General features: G+C 49.6%; 2 protein-coding genes across 13 annotated transcripts in view; one reads left to right on the forward strand and one right to left on the reverse strand.

Moving 5' to 3' along the window:
• Positions 1-256: 256 nt before the first annotated feature.
• Positions 257-13,811, forward strand: MAMSTR (MEF2 activating motif and SAP domain containing transcriptional regulator). 5 transcript variants are annotated; one of them, XM_074316153.1, is made up of 10 exons: positions 257-519; positions 1,034-1,117; positions 2,289-2,327; positions 2,965-3,098; positions 3,277-3,461; positions 3,828-3,930; positions 4,133-4,327; positions 4,587-4,760; positions 4,841-4,895; positions 12,062-12,200. In XM_074316153.1, exons 2-10 carry the CDS (start codon positions 1,060-1,062, stop codon positions 12,133-12,135), a joined length of 1,017 nt encoding a protein of 338 aa, XP_074172254.1. In that variant the 5' UTR covers positions 257-519; positions 1,034-1,059; the 3' UTR covers positions 12,136-12,200. The 5 variants fall into 5 exon arrangements, with proteins under 5 accessions (XP_074172254.1, XP_019597059.1, XP_074172252.1 ...); XM_019741500.2 differs by lacking the exon at positions 12,062-12,200 and adding an exon at positions 13,530-13,811 and having other exon boundaries at positions 258-519; XM_074316151.1 differs by lacking the exon at positions 12,062-12,200 and adding an exon at positions 5,020-5,565 and having other exon boundaries at positions 281-519; positions 973-1,117.
• The window catches only part of FUT2 (fucosyltransferase 2 (H blood group)), a 36,223-nt gene continuing 24,032 nt past the window's right edge, over positions 7,965-20,155 (reverse strand). For 4 of the 8 annotated variants that reach the window (XM_019741505.2, XM_019741506.2, XM_074316156.1 and 1 more), the window contains exon 4: positions 13,873-17,754. In XM_019741505.2, the coding sequence (XP_019597064.2) occupies positions 16,730-17,752 (1,023 nt within the window). In that variant the 5' untranslated portion in view covers positions 17,753-17,754 and the 3' untranslated portion in view covers positions 13,873-16,729. Of the gene's footprint in view, positions 8,096-8,218; positions 8,313-8,923; positions 9,092-9,167; positions 10,583-13,872; positions 17,755-20,155 lie in introns of those variants that run through there. The other 4 variants (XR_012490551.1, XR_012490550.1, XR_012490552.1 and 1 more) reach the window with 4 other exon arrangements.

Consider the following 20,155-nt stretch of genomic DNA (forward strand, 5'->3'; position numbering starts at 1 on the left):
AGAAGTCCAGGCCCCGCCCCCTTTCCTTCAAATCCTGGAATCCTGGTCCCTAGCCCCCTCCTCCCTCAGACACGAGTCCAGGGCTCCAGTGTGAACTTTTCATTCCCCTGAATCTGACTCCTGCTGCTGCGTCAGGGAAAAAACAAGCGACAGGTGTCACCTGCCTGCAGGGTCGGGACGCGACCACCTGCCCCTGCTGCTCACCCGGCGCCACTCTCCCAGCACCTGCTTCTGTCAGTCCGCCCGCCGCTGCCCCACCCGACCCCGCAGCCCCAGATCGCTGAGAAGGAGCGAGCCAGGGAACCCCCAAGGTCCGCCCCACCCCAGTCCCTCCCAGCCCGTGCTCCCGCCCCTCTTCGAGGTCCCTGGCGGGGCTCCTGTCTTCCCCGCCCCGCTACAGGTTCCCGGCACGCCCCCAAAAGGGGGGGGGTCTCAGGCTGGTGGGGCGGAGCTTACGGCCTCCAGCCTAGACCGCGGGACTCTACCTGCTCCAGGGCACAGCTACGCGAAGCCCACCTGGTGAGAAGCCCCTGGGGTGGAGAGGAGGAGACCCACTTTAATTTTTCTGTCCCTTCTCTGGTCCCAGTCCCTTCCCCACATACCACGTGGCTGACACCCTTCCACTCCCTTCTCAAATGCAGATGGTAGACCCTTGCTTTTCCCAGGGACCTATCAGACCCTTCTGTCCTCTTGATTCAGGATGTTGAATTCTAGTCCCTTCAGAGTATTGAGTTCCAGCCTTTCACCCCCTTCTCCTGCTCCATCCACTTTCATAGGCCCAGGGGTCCAGGCCCTCAGTGCCCTCCTTTTTAGGACCCAGGAGTCCTGGATCCCAAGTCCTTCCTCTAGGAGGCTCCAGGAATTGGGACCCCCCCCCCGCCCCCTCCTCTTACAGGATCCAGAAGTTACATCCCCAGGCTTCTCTTATCCCTAAGTCCTTCAGGCCCATTTCCCTGCTGCGTTCACTTGCAGAGGCAGCCTCCTGACCTCCATGCTGACCCTGACTCCGGTGGGGGTCCTGTCCTCCCCCCAGTCCAGGTCCCCAACCCAGCCTTGGCAATGACCCTGGCGGCTTCCTCCCAGCGCTCCCAAATCATCCGCTCCAAGTTCCGATCTGGTGAGAGGCTTCTGTCTGTGCATATATGGAAGTGGTCCCCTGGGAGTGTGCTCAGCAGGGTGAGGTGGGAGGGGGGGCGGGCAGTGGGACCCACCACTCATGTGTTTTCTGTGCAACAGAGCACGTAGGCAGAAAGGAAGCCCCAGCAAAGGAGTCGAGTTGTGGTGGATCAATGTGTGTGCAAATGGCTAGTACAATGCTTGTGTGAACAGTGGGGAGTGGGCAGCTAGAGGTGGGTGTGCAGAGGGTCAGGTGCTTAAACTGACACATGTGCAAAGTGGGGGAGTGGAGAGAATGGGGACTTCGGAGCCACCAGTGTTGGAGTGTGGGTTAGGGAACAATGAGCTATCAGGCCCTGAGAGTGTCAATGGTTGTATTTTAGGTCGCAGTGCATGTGGAAAGTCAGAAAGTGTGTGGAACTGGAGGTCAACTCCAAAGGGTACTTGACTGTGTAAATGAGTGTGCTTACATAGTTGGGTGGGTGTAAAGACAACAGCAACCAAAGAGCAAGGAGTATTCAAAAGTGCACACATACAAAAAGCAGAAATGTGCAAAGGGAGATCCTTGCTCTAAAACTGGGGGCCAAATACTGAATGTGCAAATAAGTGTGTTAATGTAGTTCAGTGGGTGCCAAGACAGAGTGAGCCAAGGGTGAAGAGTATCAAAGGGTATAAGTGCACAAATGTGGCTTGTGTGCAAAACTAGAGCCTTTTAAATGTATGTTTAAAGGTGAGTGTGCAAAGGGGGTGACTGTGGGTCCAGAGGCAGCGCAGAAGAGAGCAAGCATGTGCAAAGTGGAGTGTGTGGATAAAAGCCAGGCGAGGTACAAATGGGCCAGGCTGTCAAGATGGCAAGTGTGCCAAGAGTAGGGTGGGCACATGCTAGTGAAGGGGGCAGGTGGAGCTGGGGGCAGGGATACCTCCTGCCTGCACACTGGCTGGCACTTAGCCCCAGAATGGCTCTGGCCCTCAGTGACGCTCCGCTGGCAGGGAGCAGGCGGGAGGCCCAGGAAAGGGAGCAGGCTGCCCGCCCACCCGCCTGCACAGGGTGTGTGTAAGGGGGCTGGGCACGCGTGTCCCGCCAACAACTGCAGCTTGCACCGCCTGCCAGGCCAGGCTCCTGGACACTCCCTTCCCGCCTTTCTCCTCCCACCCCCTTCCTCCTTCCACAGTTCTCCAGCTTCGGATCCACAGACGGTATCAGGACCCGAGTAAGTGTGGGCCCTGAAAGGGAGGGGATGGTGACCCTACTCCCTTGGGACACCCTGTAGCGCAGCTGCTAGATATCCTTGCTGGTTCCTGAGCCTCAGTCCCTATGCCCCAGAAGACACTGTAATTGCATCCTGTCCTCTCCAGAGGTCCCTGGAGTACAGGTCTCCGCCACCCCATCCCTAGGACGCTAGTCAGTTTTCCCCACTCCAGTGGGAAATGCACGAACCCAGAAGAAAACGTCCCAGACTCCACCCTTGGCACACATAGGAATTTCAGGATGTGGCTTTCAGCTTCTCTCTCTCCCCAAGAACCAGAGTGCTGGCCCCACCCCTGTCCCAGCAAAACCCCAGAGATCTGTGATCTTCAGTCACCATAACCCTTTGGTGACTGAGTTCAGGACTCCTGCCTTCCTTAAGAATGGAAGAGTCTGGATTTCTAGCACCTCCACCCATAGATCCAGAAGTCCTGGCACCCAGCTTCCCACCACTTGGATTTTGCTCTGTGGTCTTATCCTCCCACACTGGGGGCTGGGACCTCCAAGGCCCTCCTTCCCACACAGCCTTGTTCTTCCCTGCCTGGCTTGCTGCCTGCAGGCCTCTTGGGGGTACTTTGCCATCTCTACATTCTCAAATCCAGATCCGTGGATCTCAGCTGCAGGCCCGGCTCTGGCTCAGGCCCCAGGCTTGCCCTCGGGCCCCGCCCCTTTCCTTTTCAGCCCTGGGGTCCTGTTCCCAGAGCCAAAAAGCTGCCCTTGGAGGTCCCTGAAGAAGGTGAGTCTCCAATGGAGTGAGGGGAAGTACCCGTGAGAGTCTAGCCTTGGTCCTCCTTGCTGCTGCCCTTTTTGCTCCTCTCTGGTGGTGCCAAGCTGACCCTATACTTTGCATGGGGCTCTGGGGCAGGGAAGAGGGAACCGAGCTGAAGTATAAGACATCACACCTGCTTTTTCAGGAGTCTCCCAAGATCTCCTCACATTGGAGGCAGTCCAAGCCCAAGGGGAACTTGACATACCACCAATACATGCCCCCAGAGCCAAGACAAGGGTCCAGGGCAGACCTTCAGGCCAAAAAGTCGGCCCTGGGTCCCCCTGGGCCACCTCTGTGGGAAGAAACAAACTCACAGCAGCCATCTCCTAGGTATGACCTGTTTCTGTTCTCCAGGAAGTTCACGGCCCCAGAATCCTCTTCCATCAAACTCAGAGCCCAAGATCAGGGGAATCCAGCCCTTGGCCCCTCCTCCCTCAGGACTCAAAGAGTCCGGGTCCCCAGCCCTTCTTCCTTCAGTTCCCAGGAGTCCTGGCCTCGACCTAAGAGTCTAAGCCGCCAGCCCCTCCTCCCCCATGCACAGGAACCAGCCTCCTAGGTTTGCTCCCTCTGAGACCCAGAATTCTGGGCGCGCATTTTCCTGCGTCTTTATGAGCCCCTGTCTTTGAGGAACCCAGAATACCTTTTCTTTCTCTCTCTGCCCCTTCTAACCTGTTTTCCCCTCATAACTATCGCCAGGATGAAGCCCACTCCCCTCCCTTCCTCCCTCTCAGGAGTCCCCAGCCCCTCGCCTCCTCCACACAAGTTGGAACTTCAGACCCTTAAACTGGAGGAGCTGACGGTAAGTGTGGGGAGCAACTTCCCAGGCTGGCCCCCTCTCTCGGTGGGGACGCAGAAGTCTAACCCCATAGCCTCTGCGCCATTGGAGATCCAGGAGCCCAGGTCCCCAGTGCCTCCTCTCTCGGTTTCCAATTGTCCAGCCCCGGCCTCCGCCTGCAGCCCAGAGCCCGCCCAGCATCGTCTCTCCCCAACCCCCACCCTAGGTCTCAGAGCTCCGGCAGCAGCTGCGCCTGCGGGGCCTCCCGGTGTCAGGAACCAAGTCGACCCTCCTGGAGCGCATGCGCGGAGGCGCCCCGCCCCGCGAGCGGCCCAAAACCAAGCGCGAGGAATGTCCTGCGGGTGCTTCCTGGCCACGCCTCAGGCCCAAGGCTCTGGGCACCGCCCGGCGGCAGGGCTCGGTGAGGGCGGTGGACCAATGAAGAGAAGACAAAGTGGGGCGGGGCGGGAAGTCGAAAACACAATAGCCAATGAAATGGGGGGTGCGTAGTTAAGATGAAAGGGGGGAAGAGTAGCCAATGAAAGAATGAGGGGCGTGGCCGAAGGAGGGGGATGAGGAGCGAACGGCCGCGACGGGACCAGGGGGTGGAGCCACATGTTGCGAGTGGGTGGGGTTGCCCCCAGTGGGCGTGGCTTATAGAAACACCTTCTGGATTCTAGTCCAAGCCCGGCCCAGCATCTCACCTATTGCCTCTTCCACGTGCCGCGGAAACCCTCGTAACGGCTCAGGCGTCCCCTCCCACTCCAGCACAAGCGCTGACCCCTTCCTCAGCATCAGGCTCGGTGGCCCAGACTCTGGAAGAGGAGCTGCAGGAAGCGATCCGGAGGGCTCAGGTGAGAGGGAGTGGTCTAGTGGTCTCCGGTCAGAATCCCGGCCAGAGTCCCAGGTTCACTCCGCTTCTGCCCATCCGCAGTTGTTTCCGAACCGGGGCGTTGATGACATGCTGGAAGACCAGATGGAGCCTGATGGTAAGAGCCAAACTCCTAGATTTGGGGGCAAAGAGGGCCGGACTCTTGGAAACAAGGAACCCCTAGGGTGCTGGGATCTGGATTCCTGGCTTCCTAAGCTTACATTCCATTTCTTTCCCTGCAGACCTGCTGCCTCCCATCCCTCTGGATTTCCCCGGCTCTTTCGATGTGCTGTCCCCCTCCCCAGACTCTGAAGGCCTCTCATCTGTCTTCTCTTCCTCGCTCCCATCCCCTACGAATTCCCCGTCCCCCTCTCCCACGGACTCCTTGGACTGGCTGGAGGCTCTGAGTGGGGGTGCCCCGCTGGGCTGTGGTCCCCCAGCCCCCAGCATCTTCTCTGCTGACTTATCTGACTCCAGTGGCACCAGGCTGTGGGACCTGCTGGAGGATCCATGGTGATGGATTCTGGAGTTTCCAGGGACTGAGAACTGGTGGGGATGGGGAGGTCACAGTGACAGACTCCCTGAGGGAGGTGTTGAAACAACCAGCAGAGTCCCCTCCCACCACACACACAGAATCAGTCACAACTCTCATCTGCACCTAGCCTCTGAACTGCTGCTGACATGCCAACTGCCTCACCTTTGCCTGCCTAACCTCCATAGGATCCCCTCCATGGGTTTGTGGTTGGGGGTGGGCAAGGGCAAACAAGCTGCTTGCTGCTTTCTTCAGAGACCTCTTGGATGTCTTCTTCCCCCATCCCACCAATGACATGACTGCCTGTTGCTGGGGTGTCTGGAAGGTGATCTGTGCTTTTTGGATGCAGGAGAGGGACAGGAAAGAATGGGGAGGGAGAATCAGGAGCCAGACCCTTGGCTTCTGGTTGGAGATGAGAAAATCGGAAGTATTGTGTCTGAGGTCACATTCTCTCGGAAGCAGAGCCTGAGGCAAGATTCATGTGTTCGTGATTTATTAAAGAAATGCTCCCAGGCGAAACCAAAAAGGAGTGGATGAAACAGGATAGTGAAGGGGAAGAAAACCAGTAGGAGTGTGATGTCCCAACCTCAGCCTGATCCCTGAGGAAAAATTAAGTTGCAGAGTCTTTCCCACCTTGAGGCAAAGAGAACGTCGCCTTTGAGGCAAAGGGAGAACCCTGTTTGGGTTTTTATCGCTGAACAGCAAGCCACCCCAAAATTTAAGTCTTAAAATAGTAAGTATCTGCGATCTCTCACAATTCCGTGGGTTGACTGGCTCAACAAGACCATTCTTCAGCATCATATGTCAACGAGGGCTGCAGTCATCTTAGGGCCCACTTGTGCTGCACCATCCAAGATGGCACACTCAGACGTGCCTGGTGCCTTGGGAGGGATGCCTAGTAGGCTGGGCCACACTGGGCTGGGGACATCTGGACTTCTCTCGTTCTCCATGTGGTCTTAGTGCTCTCCCTCTCCAATGACTCTTTATAGGGAAGCCCAAGGCTCCCCAAAGTGAGCGTTCCTGGGGGAAGAAGCAGGAGCTGCCAGTCTTTTAAAGACTAAGCTTAGAACTGGCACAATGTGACTTCCACCACATTGGTTAATGCAAGTCAGGCCAGCCCAGGCTGAATATGGGAGGGGACTACACAAATGTGTGAATATTGGTGGGCATGGTCATTGAGGGCCATATTTGGAGACTTGCTACCACACCTCTCTATTCACTCATGGGACGGACACAAACTCCCAAGAGTAGATCCCAAGGGTAGTCCTGGGAAGGTCATAGGGTAATTCATGAGCAGCAAAGTGTTTTAAAATGTAGGTTTTATAATTACTCAGGGATAATGAGCTCAACATCAGCAGATGATTGTCATTGAATAGATAGTTGGTTATTCTCACAGATCCCAAAAGAAGGGAATACTCCAAGAAATGCAGGGCCACATGGGGAAGCTCCAGGGTCAGCCAGGAGGCCGAGGGAGAGAAGGGAACCATGGGCAAAAGTCTTTATTGTGGTTTCCTCGGGAAGGGACAGGTGAGGCAGGGTAAGCAGGTTTAGGATTGGCTAGTTGGAATAATTTCAGCAGGCTCTGGGCTGTCCCTCGTTGTCTGGAAGGTGGCCCTGAGGTGATCAAGCAGAGGACTAGTGGCCTAGAGTATCAAAGCTCCAAAAAAGAAGTGGCTGGGAGTCTGGGCTATGGATTGGTTGGTTTGCATATGAAAGGTACGCTCACAGGTGGATTTTTTATTACCTCTAAAACTTGCTAGCCCTGGGATGGGCAGTCCCTCAAATGTCAGCAAGTTCCCAGATATCAAAGCACCACAAATACAGAGGGGGAAAAAGGCATGATTAATGTACAAAGCACACAGTAGCTAGGGTCTGGGTGAGCCCAGGCCTGGTAAAAGGAATCTGAGGGGATCTGGGCTGGCCACCAACTTTCCACTAAAGGTGGAAAAGGACAACAGATCAGTTACATGTGACAGGACCTAGAACCAGTGATGTCTCCTTGTCTTGCTGTCAGTTTCCTCCTCTGTACCTTCAGCCCAGTGTGTATGACAGTGTTCACTGAGATTGTCCACAAACGACCTGGCATATGATACATGCCGATAAATATTAATCACCATTCTTAACTTCTGGTCCACAATACTAATGCCTCAATATGTGTAAACTCTGGTGGACATTAGAGATCCACGATAAAAAGGGCAAGAGAACGAATGCTCATTACCATGAGCAAAGGCAATCTTTGGTGTCTTCTGAACCCATCAGGTTGGATTTGTCATTCTTACTTTTCAGATGAAATAACTGAAGATCAGAGAAGGGGAGTGATATGCCCAATGTCACGCAGATGGGAGGTGTTGGAGTGGGGTTTTAAATCAGATTATTGAGTTCGCAGTGTGTGTCCTCAGAGTTGAAAAAGCCAAAAGCCTCAATCTCAAGCTCAGACATTTGCAAAGAGAGCCCCAGTGTAGGGTGATAAGTATTTTTGTGGCTTGGTACATGGCACTGCAGGGCCATGACTCCTGGAAAAGACCAGAAGCTGTGAGGGAATGGACAGGGTGGGCAGAAACAGGATTTTTGTTGAGACTTAAAGGATAAGGAAGTGCTGGTTAGAGGAACCTGAAAGCCAGCACCTTGTAGAGGCAGAAGAATATGCAAAGGCCTGAAGGTGTCAAGGGGGCGGCCATGGGGGGAACCTTGTAAGGTCAGGTTTCCTGGAGCAAAGGGGGGTGGCTGCTGCAGCAGAATCCAGGCTGGAGAGGTGGGCATCAGGTCTTGTCATGTCAGGCTGCAAACTGGTGGGAAAGGGGTGCAGTCAGTCCTGGAAACATCAGGAAGATGTGTGGCAGGCTTCCTCTGTCTGTCTCCGTTTCCCTTCCGACACTTCTATGCTTGTATCTATCTCCATAGCAATCTGTCCCCATGTCTACCTGACTTGGTGTCCTTGGACTCTCTGTCTCCATCTCTCTTGTGTCCAGAGGAGGGCAGCCTTGGGCTGAGAGCCTGCAGGGCCTGTGGGAAGCGCCAGAAAGAGTCAGGGGTAGGGTGGCTGAGAAATTCTCCCCAAGGTGGTGATTTGAAAGAAGGTGCAAAAACGAACAAAAGAAAGAAGGAAGGGGGGGGAGAGAGAGAGAGAGAGAGAGAGAGAGAGAGAGAGAAAGAAAAAAAGAAAAAGAAAGAAAGGTGTGGGTGGAGTGTTCAAGTTGGAACCCAGTGTCTGAGGGAAGGGTTTGGGTTTGGATCCTGGGCTCTTCAGGGGGCCTGTCACCAGCCCTTCTCCAGACATTTCAGTCTCTCCTCCTGCCCCTGAGAAGAGGGCTGGGCCTCCCCAGCAAAAAGGCGGGGAAAACTGAGGGCTGGACCAATGTGGGGACACAGGAAGCAAGTCATCTAAGGAATCCTGAGCACCCCCAGGGGACTCCCTGCACCACCTGCCATCCCATGGTCATAAGACTGGGAGAATGGGCATTTATACATGGTTGGACAGAACATAAAATTTTCCCATCACACAGAAGTACTGCGTTTAAATGCACACTCCTTGATCCAGAAATTTCACTTCCACTAATATATCCTAAAAAAGCGATTATCAGTATGCATACATAAAAATTTCCCACACTACAGCCAACAGTGACAAATGACAAGGACATTCTCCTTGGCATTATTTATAGTAACAAAACCCAACAAACAACCTAAAAATAAAAACCTTCAATTGGAGCGTGGATGTGACATAGTTGATCAACACGACGGAATCTTTTTGCAGCTACCAAAGGGACTGGAAAGATGTTTACTACCTGGGAGTTTAAAAAAGAGAAGGAACTTGTCAAAGTTTGTAGCAGTTCATATTTGCAAAAAGCAAAACAAAAGAATGATATATGATCTTTTTACGTTTGTTGATTACATTTTTAAAGTTTGAATTTCTTTTATTTTCCTTTTCATGAGCTTACTTTTTTTTTCTAGATAGCTCAACGTTATTTGTTAAGAATCCATCTTTTCATTACAAATTTGTAATGCCACCCTCAACATACATTTAATTCCCCAGTGGATTTCTGTTCATTTCTGGCTTTTCCAGGCAGTGCCTTTAATCTACTTTTCATGCACTGGGAACACACTGTTTTATTTATTGAGGCTTAACATTATTTTTTTAACATCTGGTAGAGCCTGACTACTCAGCACTCTCTACTTTTGGAATTTTTTAAGTTATTCTATTGTTTAACTTTTTTTTTTTTTTTTTTTTTTTTTGGTCTAAAGGGAAGTTTTGGTCCCAAAATAAAAATGTGAGCACCATCTATATACAGTATGTGAAATCATGAAACCAAGCTGGGAGAACAATGAGCCACTTATAGAACCCTAGGGAACGCCAATACTTGGAAGGAACAGCCCATGACCATGAACATAATTTAATTAAATGAAAATCAACATACAGGGCAACAGACAGCATTCTACTGAATCCTGGTTAACTGAAGAAACTCCACAAAACCACCAGAAACAGCCCTCCACCCTCCCCGCTTTCTTAGGTACCAAATTAGTTTCCTAGGACTGCTGTAGCAAAGTACCCCAAACAGAGTGACTTAAACCAGACATTGATTGGCTCACAGTCCCAGAGGCCAGAAGTCCAAGATCACGATGCTGGCAGAGTCAGTTCTTTCTGAGGCGGTGATGGAGAATCTGTTCCCTGCTTCTCTCCCAGCGTCTGGGGGTTTGCTGGCAATCATTGGGGTTCCTTGATGTGTAGATGCATCACCCCATGTCTGCTTCCTCTCCGGACAGCGTTCTCCTTGCATGTGTCCCTGTCTCTGCGCCCAAATCTCCCTTTTTCATAAGGACAGTCATATTGCATTAGGTCCCAACCTCAGTGACCATATCTTAACTTGAGTACATCTTCAAAGACCCTCTTTCCAAATAAGGTCACATTCACAGCTACTGGGGGTTAAGATTTCAACATATCTTTTTGGGGGACACAATCCAATCCATAATAGGTACCATTTTAAACAGACAAACCAGGCTCAAATCCTACGTGAAAAATACTGTCCTTTCGTAGGTCAGGCGCCTGCTGGCTTATAGTATACAACGATGTATGTTTAAGATCATAAATATCTGGAGCACATGGCCCAGGTTAGCTTATTTACTCTATCTGCCATGGATTTTTAAAAATCTGGAGAATCAGAGTGGCATTGAGGTCAGAGAGGGTGCAAGATTCAGAATAGAAGCCAGATGAGACTGCTGTGTTTGCTGGACCCCACATAAAATTCTGTATGAGATTATCCACCAGGTATCTTTTGAGCCTGCAGGAAAGAGCCAGGAATCATGCTTAGCTTGGCCGAAGGCAGCTGGGAGCAACTCCTCGTTACCCCTCTCCCCACAAGCTTTACGTGTGGGTGTGGAAGAGAGGATCTGGGGGGCTTTTAGTGGAAGAGGAGGGTTCCAGTGGGGAGGTTCTGGTAGGAGGATTTTCAATGGGAGGAGGGGTTTCTGGTGGGGAGATCTCATGGGAGAGGTGATTCTAGTGAGGGGGAAGGCATCTGTTAAGAGAGGGGATTTCAGCAGAGGGATTCTGGTGGGAGAGGGTGTTTTTGTGGGGGGTTCGGTTGAGGGGTTTTGCTGGGAGAGGGAGGCTGTGTTGGGTATTTGGTGGGAAGGAGGGTCTGGTGATTTCGTAGTTACACAGATTAACAGCATCTTGTTGAAATGGTGGTGGTTGCCCTGTGTGTTAATTTGCCTTTCTTTACATGTACAGTGATTCGTGTAGACCTAACTGCTGTTGGGTCTCCCAGGTAGCTGTATTCTTTAAAACGTGCCCCCTGTGCTGCCCAAGATGGCAGCTGCTAGCCACACAGGTCTCTTTAAATTTAAAGTAAAGCAAGTTCCATAAGAATTTAAAATTCCATTCTGCAGTCACTCTTGCCACATGTCACGTGCTTAGTAGGCACAGGTGGCCTGTGGCTACCATTTTGGACAGTGCAGATGGAGAACGTTTCCACCATTACGGAAAGTTCCACAGGACAGCGCTGCCCTGAACCCACATGATGGCCTCATTCCCCAGCCTCCCGCACCACAGCCCCAGAGGGAGCTTTTACTTTCCTTAAACAATTGTGAAATGGAACATATTTAGAGAAAAAACATGTAAGGCGTGCATGTGTGTTTAACTAATAATCCTAAAGTGAACATCCATGGAACTATATCGCTTCATGTTCCTTGCATTTTGCCCTCGTCACTGCCCCTTCCCTCCTCTCAGATGTCACCAGTATCCTGACTTCTGTCCTATTTACGCCCTTGCGTTTCTATGGACACCTCAGCACTAGAGTTCAATTTTCCCAATTTGGAGCTCTATATGAATGGGATCACTCAGTGTGTCCTTTTTGGGGTCTGGGGTGATGAGATATGCCTTAGATTTTAATAGGATGTTGGGCTGCTGTGAGGAGAACAGACTTGGGAAGGGGCCCACCTGTCAGACCTAAACCTATTTTTTAAAATATTGCTGAAATGCCAAGAGGTGTGCTAGTAAATGTTTAACAAACAGGTTCTCTAGGAAGAAGAAGGAGAAGGGGAGGAGGAGGAGCCATCACCTTGTAAGATGACAGTGAGAGGATGTAGAAGTTACTAATGAGCTGAGCCTTGTTGTACAGCTATGAGGTCAGAGTAATTCCACAGATGATAGGAGATGCAGGAAACATTACAGGAAAAATACCTCCTAACCTAATACCCCACCACATACAATTAGCCTCCAGAACCTTAAGTGACCTGAGAAACAAACCCTTCCCCAGGCTGTGAGGGAGCTGGAAAAAGAAGCAATGAGACCAGAGGCCACAGAGCAGCTGGCGGTACCGTGGGACAGTGACTGAGGAGAAAGAATAATAAGCAACCCGAAAATCGACACATTCTCGCTGCTAATTGACATTTGACAACCATCGTTTACCAAGTACCTGTTCAAGGTTTTTGCCCACGTTTCCTAATGAAATGTTTGTCGTTTTCTAACTGACTTATAGCATTTTTATATGTTCTGGATACGAACTTTGTGAAATGTAGATACATAAAAAGTCTTTTAATGAATAAAAGTCCTTAATTTTAATGAAGTCCAATATATTAAATTTTTTATGGTTACTGACTTTTCGTGTCCTATTTAAGAAATCTTTGCCCACCTCAAGGTCATGAAGCTATTCTCCCATGTTTTATTCTGGAAGCTTTATGCTTTCAGCTTTCACATTTTGGTCTGTGACCCATCTTGGATTAATCTTTGTGTGTGGCATGAGATAGGGACCAAGGTTCATTTTTTCCATATGAATAAGGGATTGCTTCTATCTATTGAAAAGCTCCTTCATTCCCCCCATTGAACTGTGTTGAAGTCTTTGTCATAAATCAAGTGATCATATATATATATATATAGGTGGTCTGTTTCTGGACTCTCTTGAATTTCCTTTGGCTATCTTTTATGTCAGTACCACTTTGTCGTGATAACTTTAGCTTTATGGTAAATCTTGAAATATGGGCATTTCACTGGTCTCTTTGCTTCACTTCCCCCATTACCTCACTGGTCCACCATCTTTGTTGGCTGACAATGAAAATCAGTCAGATTCGTTCTTCAAGGCATAGTTTCAATATATTTTTTTACAGCATAGCTTTCATATCATTGTGATACAGAATCACACACACACACACACACACACACACACACACACACTTTTTAGCTCTAACTCTGGTTCACAGGAAATAAAGGGAAACACAGGAACATATTAAATGACACAAAGAGGACTCAACCAGCCAAATAAATGGGCGAACTTCTATATGACAAATGATTTGGTTTCATCAACAAATACATGGCTTTTTTTTTAAATAAAAGAAAAAGAGGGAGTCAGTTATAGATTAAAAGATATTTAAGACACTTGTCAACCAAATGTAATGGGTGGCATTTCTTTGGGTCCTGATTCAAATGGTAACAAGACATCTTTGAAACAATCAGAAAAGTTTTAACACAGATTGCTATTAGAAGATAGTAAGATACTATTATGAATTGTCTTAGGTGTTTATGTGCTTATATTTTTATTAATTCCTTACCCATGAGAAATAAAGGATTAACGCCTGAAAAGATTTGATGTCTGAGATTTTCGCAAAGCAAAAAGAGGGAAGATAAGGGACATAGATGAAATAAGAGTGGGAGAATGTTGAAATTGTTGAATTGGGTAATGGGCATATGGGGGTTTACTACACGGTTTTTATGTATAAAATGTTTTGCAGGTGTCCAGGCAGAGATGGTGGTGACTTGGACAGACGATAGAGGAGGAAAACAAGTTCAGATTCAGGGTATATTTTGCAGGTAAACCTGACAGAACTTGCTGGTGGATGGAATGTGCAGGAAAGAATCAACAGTACTTCGGCTTTTGGTCGAAGTAAATGGATAGTGGGCTGGAGATGGGCAGGGGAAGATTTGAGGGATTGAAATTAAGGGAAGATGTTGCCACAGCCATCTTTGAAAACTACAACCAGCCTTGACATTGTTTTAATTTAGAAGCATGTAAAATGTGCCCCCAAATACAGTTTAAAATGTACATTTAAAAAAAGAGAGAGAATGCTAAACTAATAAAATTAACATATGATTTATTTAAATAGCAAAACCTGGTCCAGTGACTACCATCCATTCAATCTGTATAAAATAAGACGAACTTGGAAAGGGGATTCCTTAAATAAAGTTATGGAGGCAGAGACCTATTAGCCTAATTAGTACTGTGGCACCCCCTTCCATACCAAAAGAAAGGGGCCCCAACAGAACCCCCGAGAGGGACTGTACAGACGTGTGAGGTAGTCGTTCGGGCTGTGCGTAAATACTCTGGGGCATGTGGACAGGTGCTCTTCATGCCCCTCTTTGAAAATGGGTGTGACCACATGACTTGCTTCAGTCACTGCAATGTGACTGGCAAACCTTTTCGTCCTATGTACCCATTTTTGGAGCATCTTCTCAATCCTTACATTCTTCCCTTGGAACTAACTCCCTTACAAACATGGCAGCCATGTTTGATTTAGGTGAACCTTCACCATGGCCTTAGGTAATGGGCCCATGGTGAATGCTTGACTCAAACATCAACCAATTAAAGCAATCAGGTTGACTCAGGAATGTGAAACTGTGGCAGAGAGACACTGGGATTCTCTGTTGGGCCCTTGAAATAAGACTTCTCACTACTTCCATAATTACGTCCTTGGCCCACCATCATTACTTGCTGGGAATGTTCCAGTAGCCTTCTCACTGGTACTTCTGCCTCACTTTGCCCCTACAGCCCTTTCTCCACATAGCAGCTGGGTGTGTCCACACAACAGATCAGATCACGTCACTCCCCTAATTAAAACCCTTTGATGGTTTCCCATTGGTCCTAGATTAAAACCCCAAATCCTTGTCATGGTCCACAGGGACTCTCATGGTCTGCCCCTGCTAACTTCTCCACCCACATCTGGCTCCACAACTAACTTCTCCGACCACAATGGCCTTGTTTCACTCTCACGTATAATGAGACTCCCCCTTGCCACAGGACCTTTGCCCATGAGATCACAAGTCGGGTGGGAAAATTCATGTTGGCCTAGTTCATGCCAAAGTCATGAAAATGTCTGCAAATACAGAGCATAGTTTATTCAGTTTGTTCCCATTATCTATGGCTGCATAATAAACTACCCCAAAACTTAGTGGCATAAAGCAATCATATTATTATGCTCATAGAATCTGAATCAGAAATGCAGATATAGCTTGTCTCTGCAACATATTGTCAGGATCCTCGACTGGATCACTCTAAATCAGGGGTGTCCAAACTTTTTTCAATGTTTTTTACCAACGGCCATATGCGGTAAAATACACAAACAGCCGGGCCACTCGCTCGAGGTGAAGTACAGATTGCCTCACCTGGTTTATTTAAGTAAACTAAATATATTTTTGGAATTTGCTGCGGGCCAATTAAAAATGGATCGTGGGCCGCAGCTTGGACTCCCCTGCTCTAAATGATAGGTTGACTTGAACAACTGTGCAATCATCTGGAGGCTTCTTCACTCACATATCTGATGCTTGGGCTGGGATGACTTGAAGTTTGCCTCAGCTAAGACTTAATTGGAGCGCCTACATGTGGCTCTTCAGTGGGGCTGGGCTTCTTCACAGCACAGTGGCTTCAGGTAGTTGGATTTCTTACATGATGCTGAGTGAGGGCTCCAAGAGTGAGTGTTCCAGCAAACAAGTTCAAAACTATGCTGTGAAGAAGACCAAACTATCCTGCAGGAGAGGCTGCATAGAGGAGATTGAGATGCTCTAAGTGAGCTCCATATAAATTCAGCTGCATGAGACTTCAGCCAACATTGCATGGAGCAGAGAACCACCCAACCGGCTCACAGGATTGTGGGAAATAAAAAATTTCTGTCGTTTTAAGCCACTATGTTTAAGCCACTGAGCAGCACTGAAAGCAGGGATCCTTTCGGTTAGGTTCACCAGCACAAGCCTTTACTGGAAGAATGAATGGACTCTCCTCAAGTTCACTGAGCCATGTTGGTCTCTGAGTTCTCAATTATCATCTGAGGCCTTAGGAAGCCAGGGCTGCTGATGTGGGGCATATGGTCTTGTATGAACACCAGTTGCTAGCCAATATGGCGTTCTTGTGAAAACAAAAAAAGGTCCCTTGTCTGGGTGGACTAACTAGGAAAAAAAAGCTCTCTGGGTGGCCATGGTCCCAAGGACACATGGCTTGGAGAGTAGACCATGGGCTCTATTTAAGTCTCATTTGCCTCCTTGGTCTCTATGTAGTGAACAACCTGCTTCCCTGATTTGCACTCTATAGCCATTCCTCCTTCTTTGGTAAGTTCACCCCAATTTTCTTTCTGCAAGCTGCCATGTCCTTCAGAGGAAACTGATCAACTCCCCAGCTGCAAGGGGCAAAGATTTATTGATCTGAGGCGAAGGCAATCCCAGGTCTCATTCATCTTGCCTTGTAACAGGTCACGTGGATATGTGACACACTTCTGGGAAGTTGCTGGAGGGCTATGGAAGGTTTCCCTCACTTTTCAAAAGGAACCTAACATAAAAATGAACCTCTTTTTGCTGCCTTGAGAAGAGGTTGTCTGCATGTGACACCTGGCATGTGGTGACATGTGGCAGCCCTCTTGGGGCCATGAGGGAGCCAGTCTAAGAGGAGATAATGGCAGCTCAACAAGATGGATGGAACTGGAATCAGTGATGACATTGTTGAGCTGCTGAGTTAACTAACCCTGGAGATGTGCCCCCTCTGGTCTTGTGAGGGATACATGAATATGTTAATTAGACAAGTTAGTTGGGACTTACGTTACTTTCAGCCTGAAACATTCTAATGCGAGAAGGAAGGTTCCTAGTACATGTAACAATGTGCTCCTTATGCTTTGGGACAGATCTTAGGGGAGCCAGAAAAAGAGAAGGCGGTGCCAGGGGCGGGCTAATGTCAGTGCTTGAGTAGTGGGGACAGGTCTGCATTGATTCCAATCCACTCCGGCAGGAAGGTTGCCTCTGGCTTAAAGACTTTGAGGAAGGGAGAGTCTGGGAGGGTATAATTGGCCAGGTAGATGGTCTCTCCACCCGCAAGGTAGGCAGCCCAGATTCCAAACGTCCCAATGGTCATGACGGTGTGGTTACACTGCATGAGCAACGCAAAGTCCTTGGCAGGTGAGCTCTCAATGCCATTGCCAGCAAACACCACATCACCACGGGAGGTGTCTATGTTCTCCCAACACCAGGCCATACCGTTGCTGGAGACAACAAAGATGGGGGAGCTGTAGCGAGCCCGGAACCAGTCCAAGGCCTGCTCTAGGTATTGCCGGTCGGCCACCACACCGCGCCACATTTTGGGCATGATGTGGACATAGTCCCCTCGGCGCACATGGACCCCCACGAAGGTGCCTGGCCGACGACCATTCACCTGCAGACCCCGCAGAAAATTCTGGGCCTTCTCCCGCACGTGGTTGTGTGGGGTGAACTCCTGGAGGATCTCGTCGCGGAGGTGGTGGTAGAAGGTCCAGGAGCAGGGGTAGCCGGTGAAGCGCACGTACTTCCCCGAGATGTGGCGGTACTTCTCCTCCATCCAGTCGTTCAGGCGGTAATTTTGCCACGCGATCCTTCGGGCTGTGGTGCGGTGCAGGACGGGCAGGGTGATTCTGAAGATGGGGGCCAGCATGCGGTGCATCTGGGCCGGGATGAAGGCCGGCCGCCCGTTAACCTTGGCCAGCGCGTACAGGGTGGCGTACTGGCCCATCTGGTTCCCCAGGCGGCCTACTGCGTTGATCGTCCACATGCCCCTGGACAGGTAACCTGTGGCGTTCTCCGCCATCTCTAATTCCAGTGTCTGGACCTCCCACATACGCTGAATGTTTGCTATCCGCTGCTGAAGGTGAAATATGGTGGAAGCCGTGAAGACGAAGAGGACGAAGCGGGCCATGGGGAAGAACAGAGGCCCCCGATTGCTGAACATGGCTGTCAGGGGAGGGAGGGCAGGGGGCGTTAGCGCGAGGATGGAGGCCCTGGGGTGGAGCACGGCCGAGGCCGTGCAGCTGTGTGTGCAGACATCATTGTGTGTGCGCGTAAATGAGTGAATACTCGGAGACATCTTTACCTGTATGGGGCTTTGTCTTTAGAGAGTGTGTTATGTGGGTATGTTTACATGGGGTTCATACTGCATATTTACACTGTGTGTGTACACACGGTATGTGCACTGAATGCGTATACGTGGTGTGTATGTTTATGTATATATAGTGTGTGTGAAATCGTGTGCATACAAATGGACTGTGTACATTGGATTGTATGGGTGTGTATATATTGTGTATAGACTCTATGATGGTGTGAAAGCAACACATTCAGTAGAAACTGTACTTCAATTGTGAGTTTTGATCATTTCCCGGGCTAGTGGTATGCGGTACGGACACTCTCTCAAGACGCTGGGCAGCGGCAGTGAGATGACTGCCCAGTTATAGGCAAATGTGAGTGTTCTGAGCAGTTTCAGGTCGTTGGGGCTCAGCGAGGCTGTTCCGTAGGTTAGGGGTATTAAATGCATTCTTGAGTTACGATATTTTGAACTTTATCAGGACGGAACCCCCATCATAAGTCGAGGAGCATCTGTACAACAAATGCCTTGTTCGCTGCTTTAGTTTCCAAAAAGTGAGTTAAATATGCCCCTGGGTCTCTCTTCTCATTGGTCTGGTGACAACTCTGTCCCAATCCTTATCACACTGCCTGCCCAGTTCAGGTCCTGCCTGAGATCCTACACGGAGGAGGACTCAGCCTCTTGCCAGTTCTCTGGCCCAGCCAGAGTTGAGTGGGTACTGGAACCTGGGCTACTGGGGAGGAGAAACCCGCTCAGGACACAGGTACCACCACCCAGGGCCACCTCCACGGTGTGTGGCCCGTGCACTCACATAGGCCCTGTACTCAAAAGAGCCCTGTGTTTGATTTAATGCTCTGATCCCCTTGTCTAGAAATTCCCCATACGTTTGAACAAGGCTCCCACGTTTTCATTTTGTACTGGGCTCTGCAAATCAGGAAGCCAGACCTGCCACCCTCTGTCCTGGAGTCTCAAGAGCTCCCTCTCCTGGCTTTTCATCATCCTAAACAACTGAAAAGCCGTAGAAAGGAATGAATCAAAGCTGATGCTACTGTGGTTCCTGCCATGTACCGGGCACTGGTCCCAGGGATTACTACCCTGGGTCACAATTCCTTATCAGCCATTTTCCTAAGATTAGTGGCAAACCCCAACCTGAATTGAACTCACTGGGGGACAAAATATTACCTGAACCAATGTGTGGCCAATTTTAGATTTTACTTATCTTACCGGGGAAGTCCGTGTGTTCTGCGGCAGAAATAATAACATTTGATGATGATGCTCAGACCCCACCAGGAGAGCTATGTAATGTACTATCTGTGCACCTCATGGCAGTGCCAAAGCACAGGTTTTCAAATACGTCTGGTCCAAAGAGTTTCAGATATGAGACTACAGGTCTGTCTTCACTCATTTAGTCCTCATGATCTCCTATGAGGAAGGTATACTTTTATACCCATTTAACAGATGAGGAAACTAAGGCACAGAGCAGTTAAGAAACTTGCTTTTAGCCACACAGCTGGGAACGAAGTGGAGCCTGGATCTGAATGCAGGTAGTATCATTCAGGTATCCGTGCTCTCAATTACCGTCCAGATTTTTCACGTATGTACTGAATTGCAAGCACTCAGCTGCACACTGTCCATCCAGTTACATGCGGGGTTTGACCTGCCCTGACTTGTGGGGCCTCTGCTTTCTGAGTCACCAAGCAGGGATAAAAGAGCTCTGGAAGCCCAGATCTGTGGGTCCCACCCTGTTGGGCCCACTTCGGAGCTGTGCCCTGGGAGGCCCTCTCTTCTCTCTCGGGCACTGTAAGGGTAAAGGTGCCCAATACTTGGGGACACCCCCCCAGTCAACTTGGGGAATTGTTTCCTCTTAGCTCTGACTTCTTGTACCCCTCCCCCTCCCAGGTACGTTCAGCGGTGCTAATCGCCTCCAGCAGCTCAGGCTATTAAAAACAAAAGGGAAGAATAGCTTCCCTCCAAGTAACATTAGCTTAAGAAACTTCTTGTCCCCGGGTGGGGAGGAAAAGCAAGTGAGACCTAAGCCTTCTTCCTGAACTTTCTCTGGCAACAAAACCAGCCTGTTCTAATATATGGTGACGGAAAGAGAACTGACTGTGGGTGGTGAACACACAATGTGAGATATAGACAATGTATTACAGAATTGTACACCTGAAATCTATGTAACTTTACTAACAATTGTCACCCCAATAAACTTGAATTTAAAAGAAAACAACAACAACAAAAACCCAGCCTACGTACCACCATTGCCTCTGCCTGGGT

The sequence above is a fragment of the Rhinolophus sinicus genome, linkage group LG11 (genome assembly GCF_036562045.2).
Source record: "Rhinolophus sinicus isolate RSC01 linkage group LG11, ASM3656204v1, whole genome shotgun sequence".
Classification (NCBI taxonomy): Eukaryota; Metazoa; Chordata; class Mammalia; order Chiroptera; family Rhinolophidae; genus Rhinolophus; species Rhinolophus sinicus.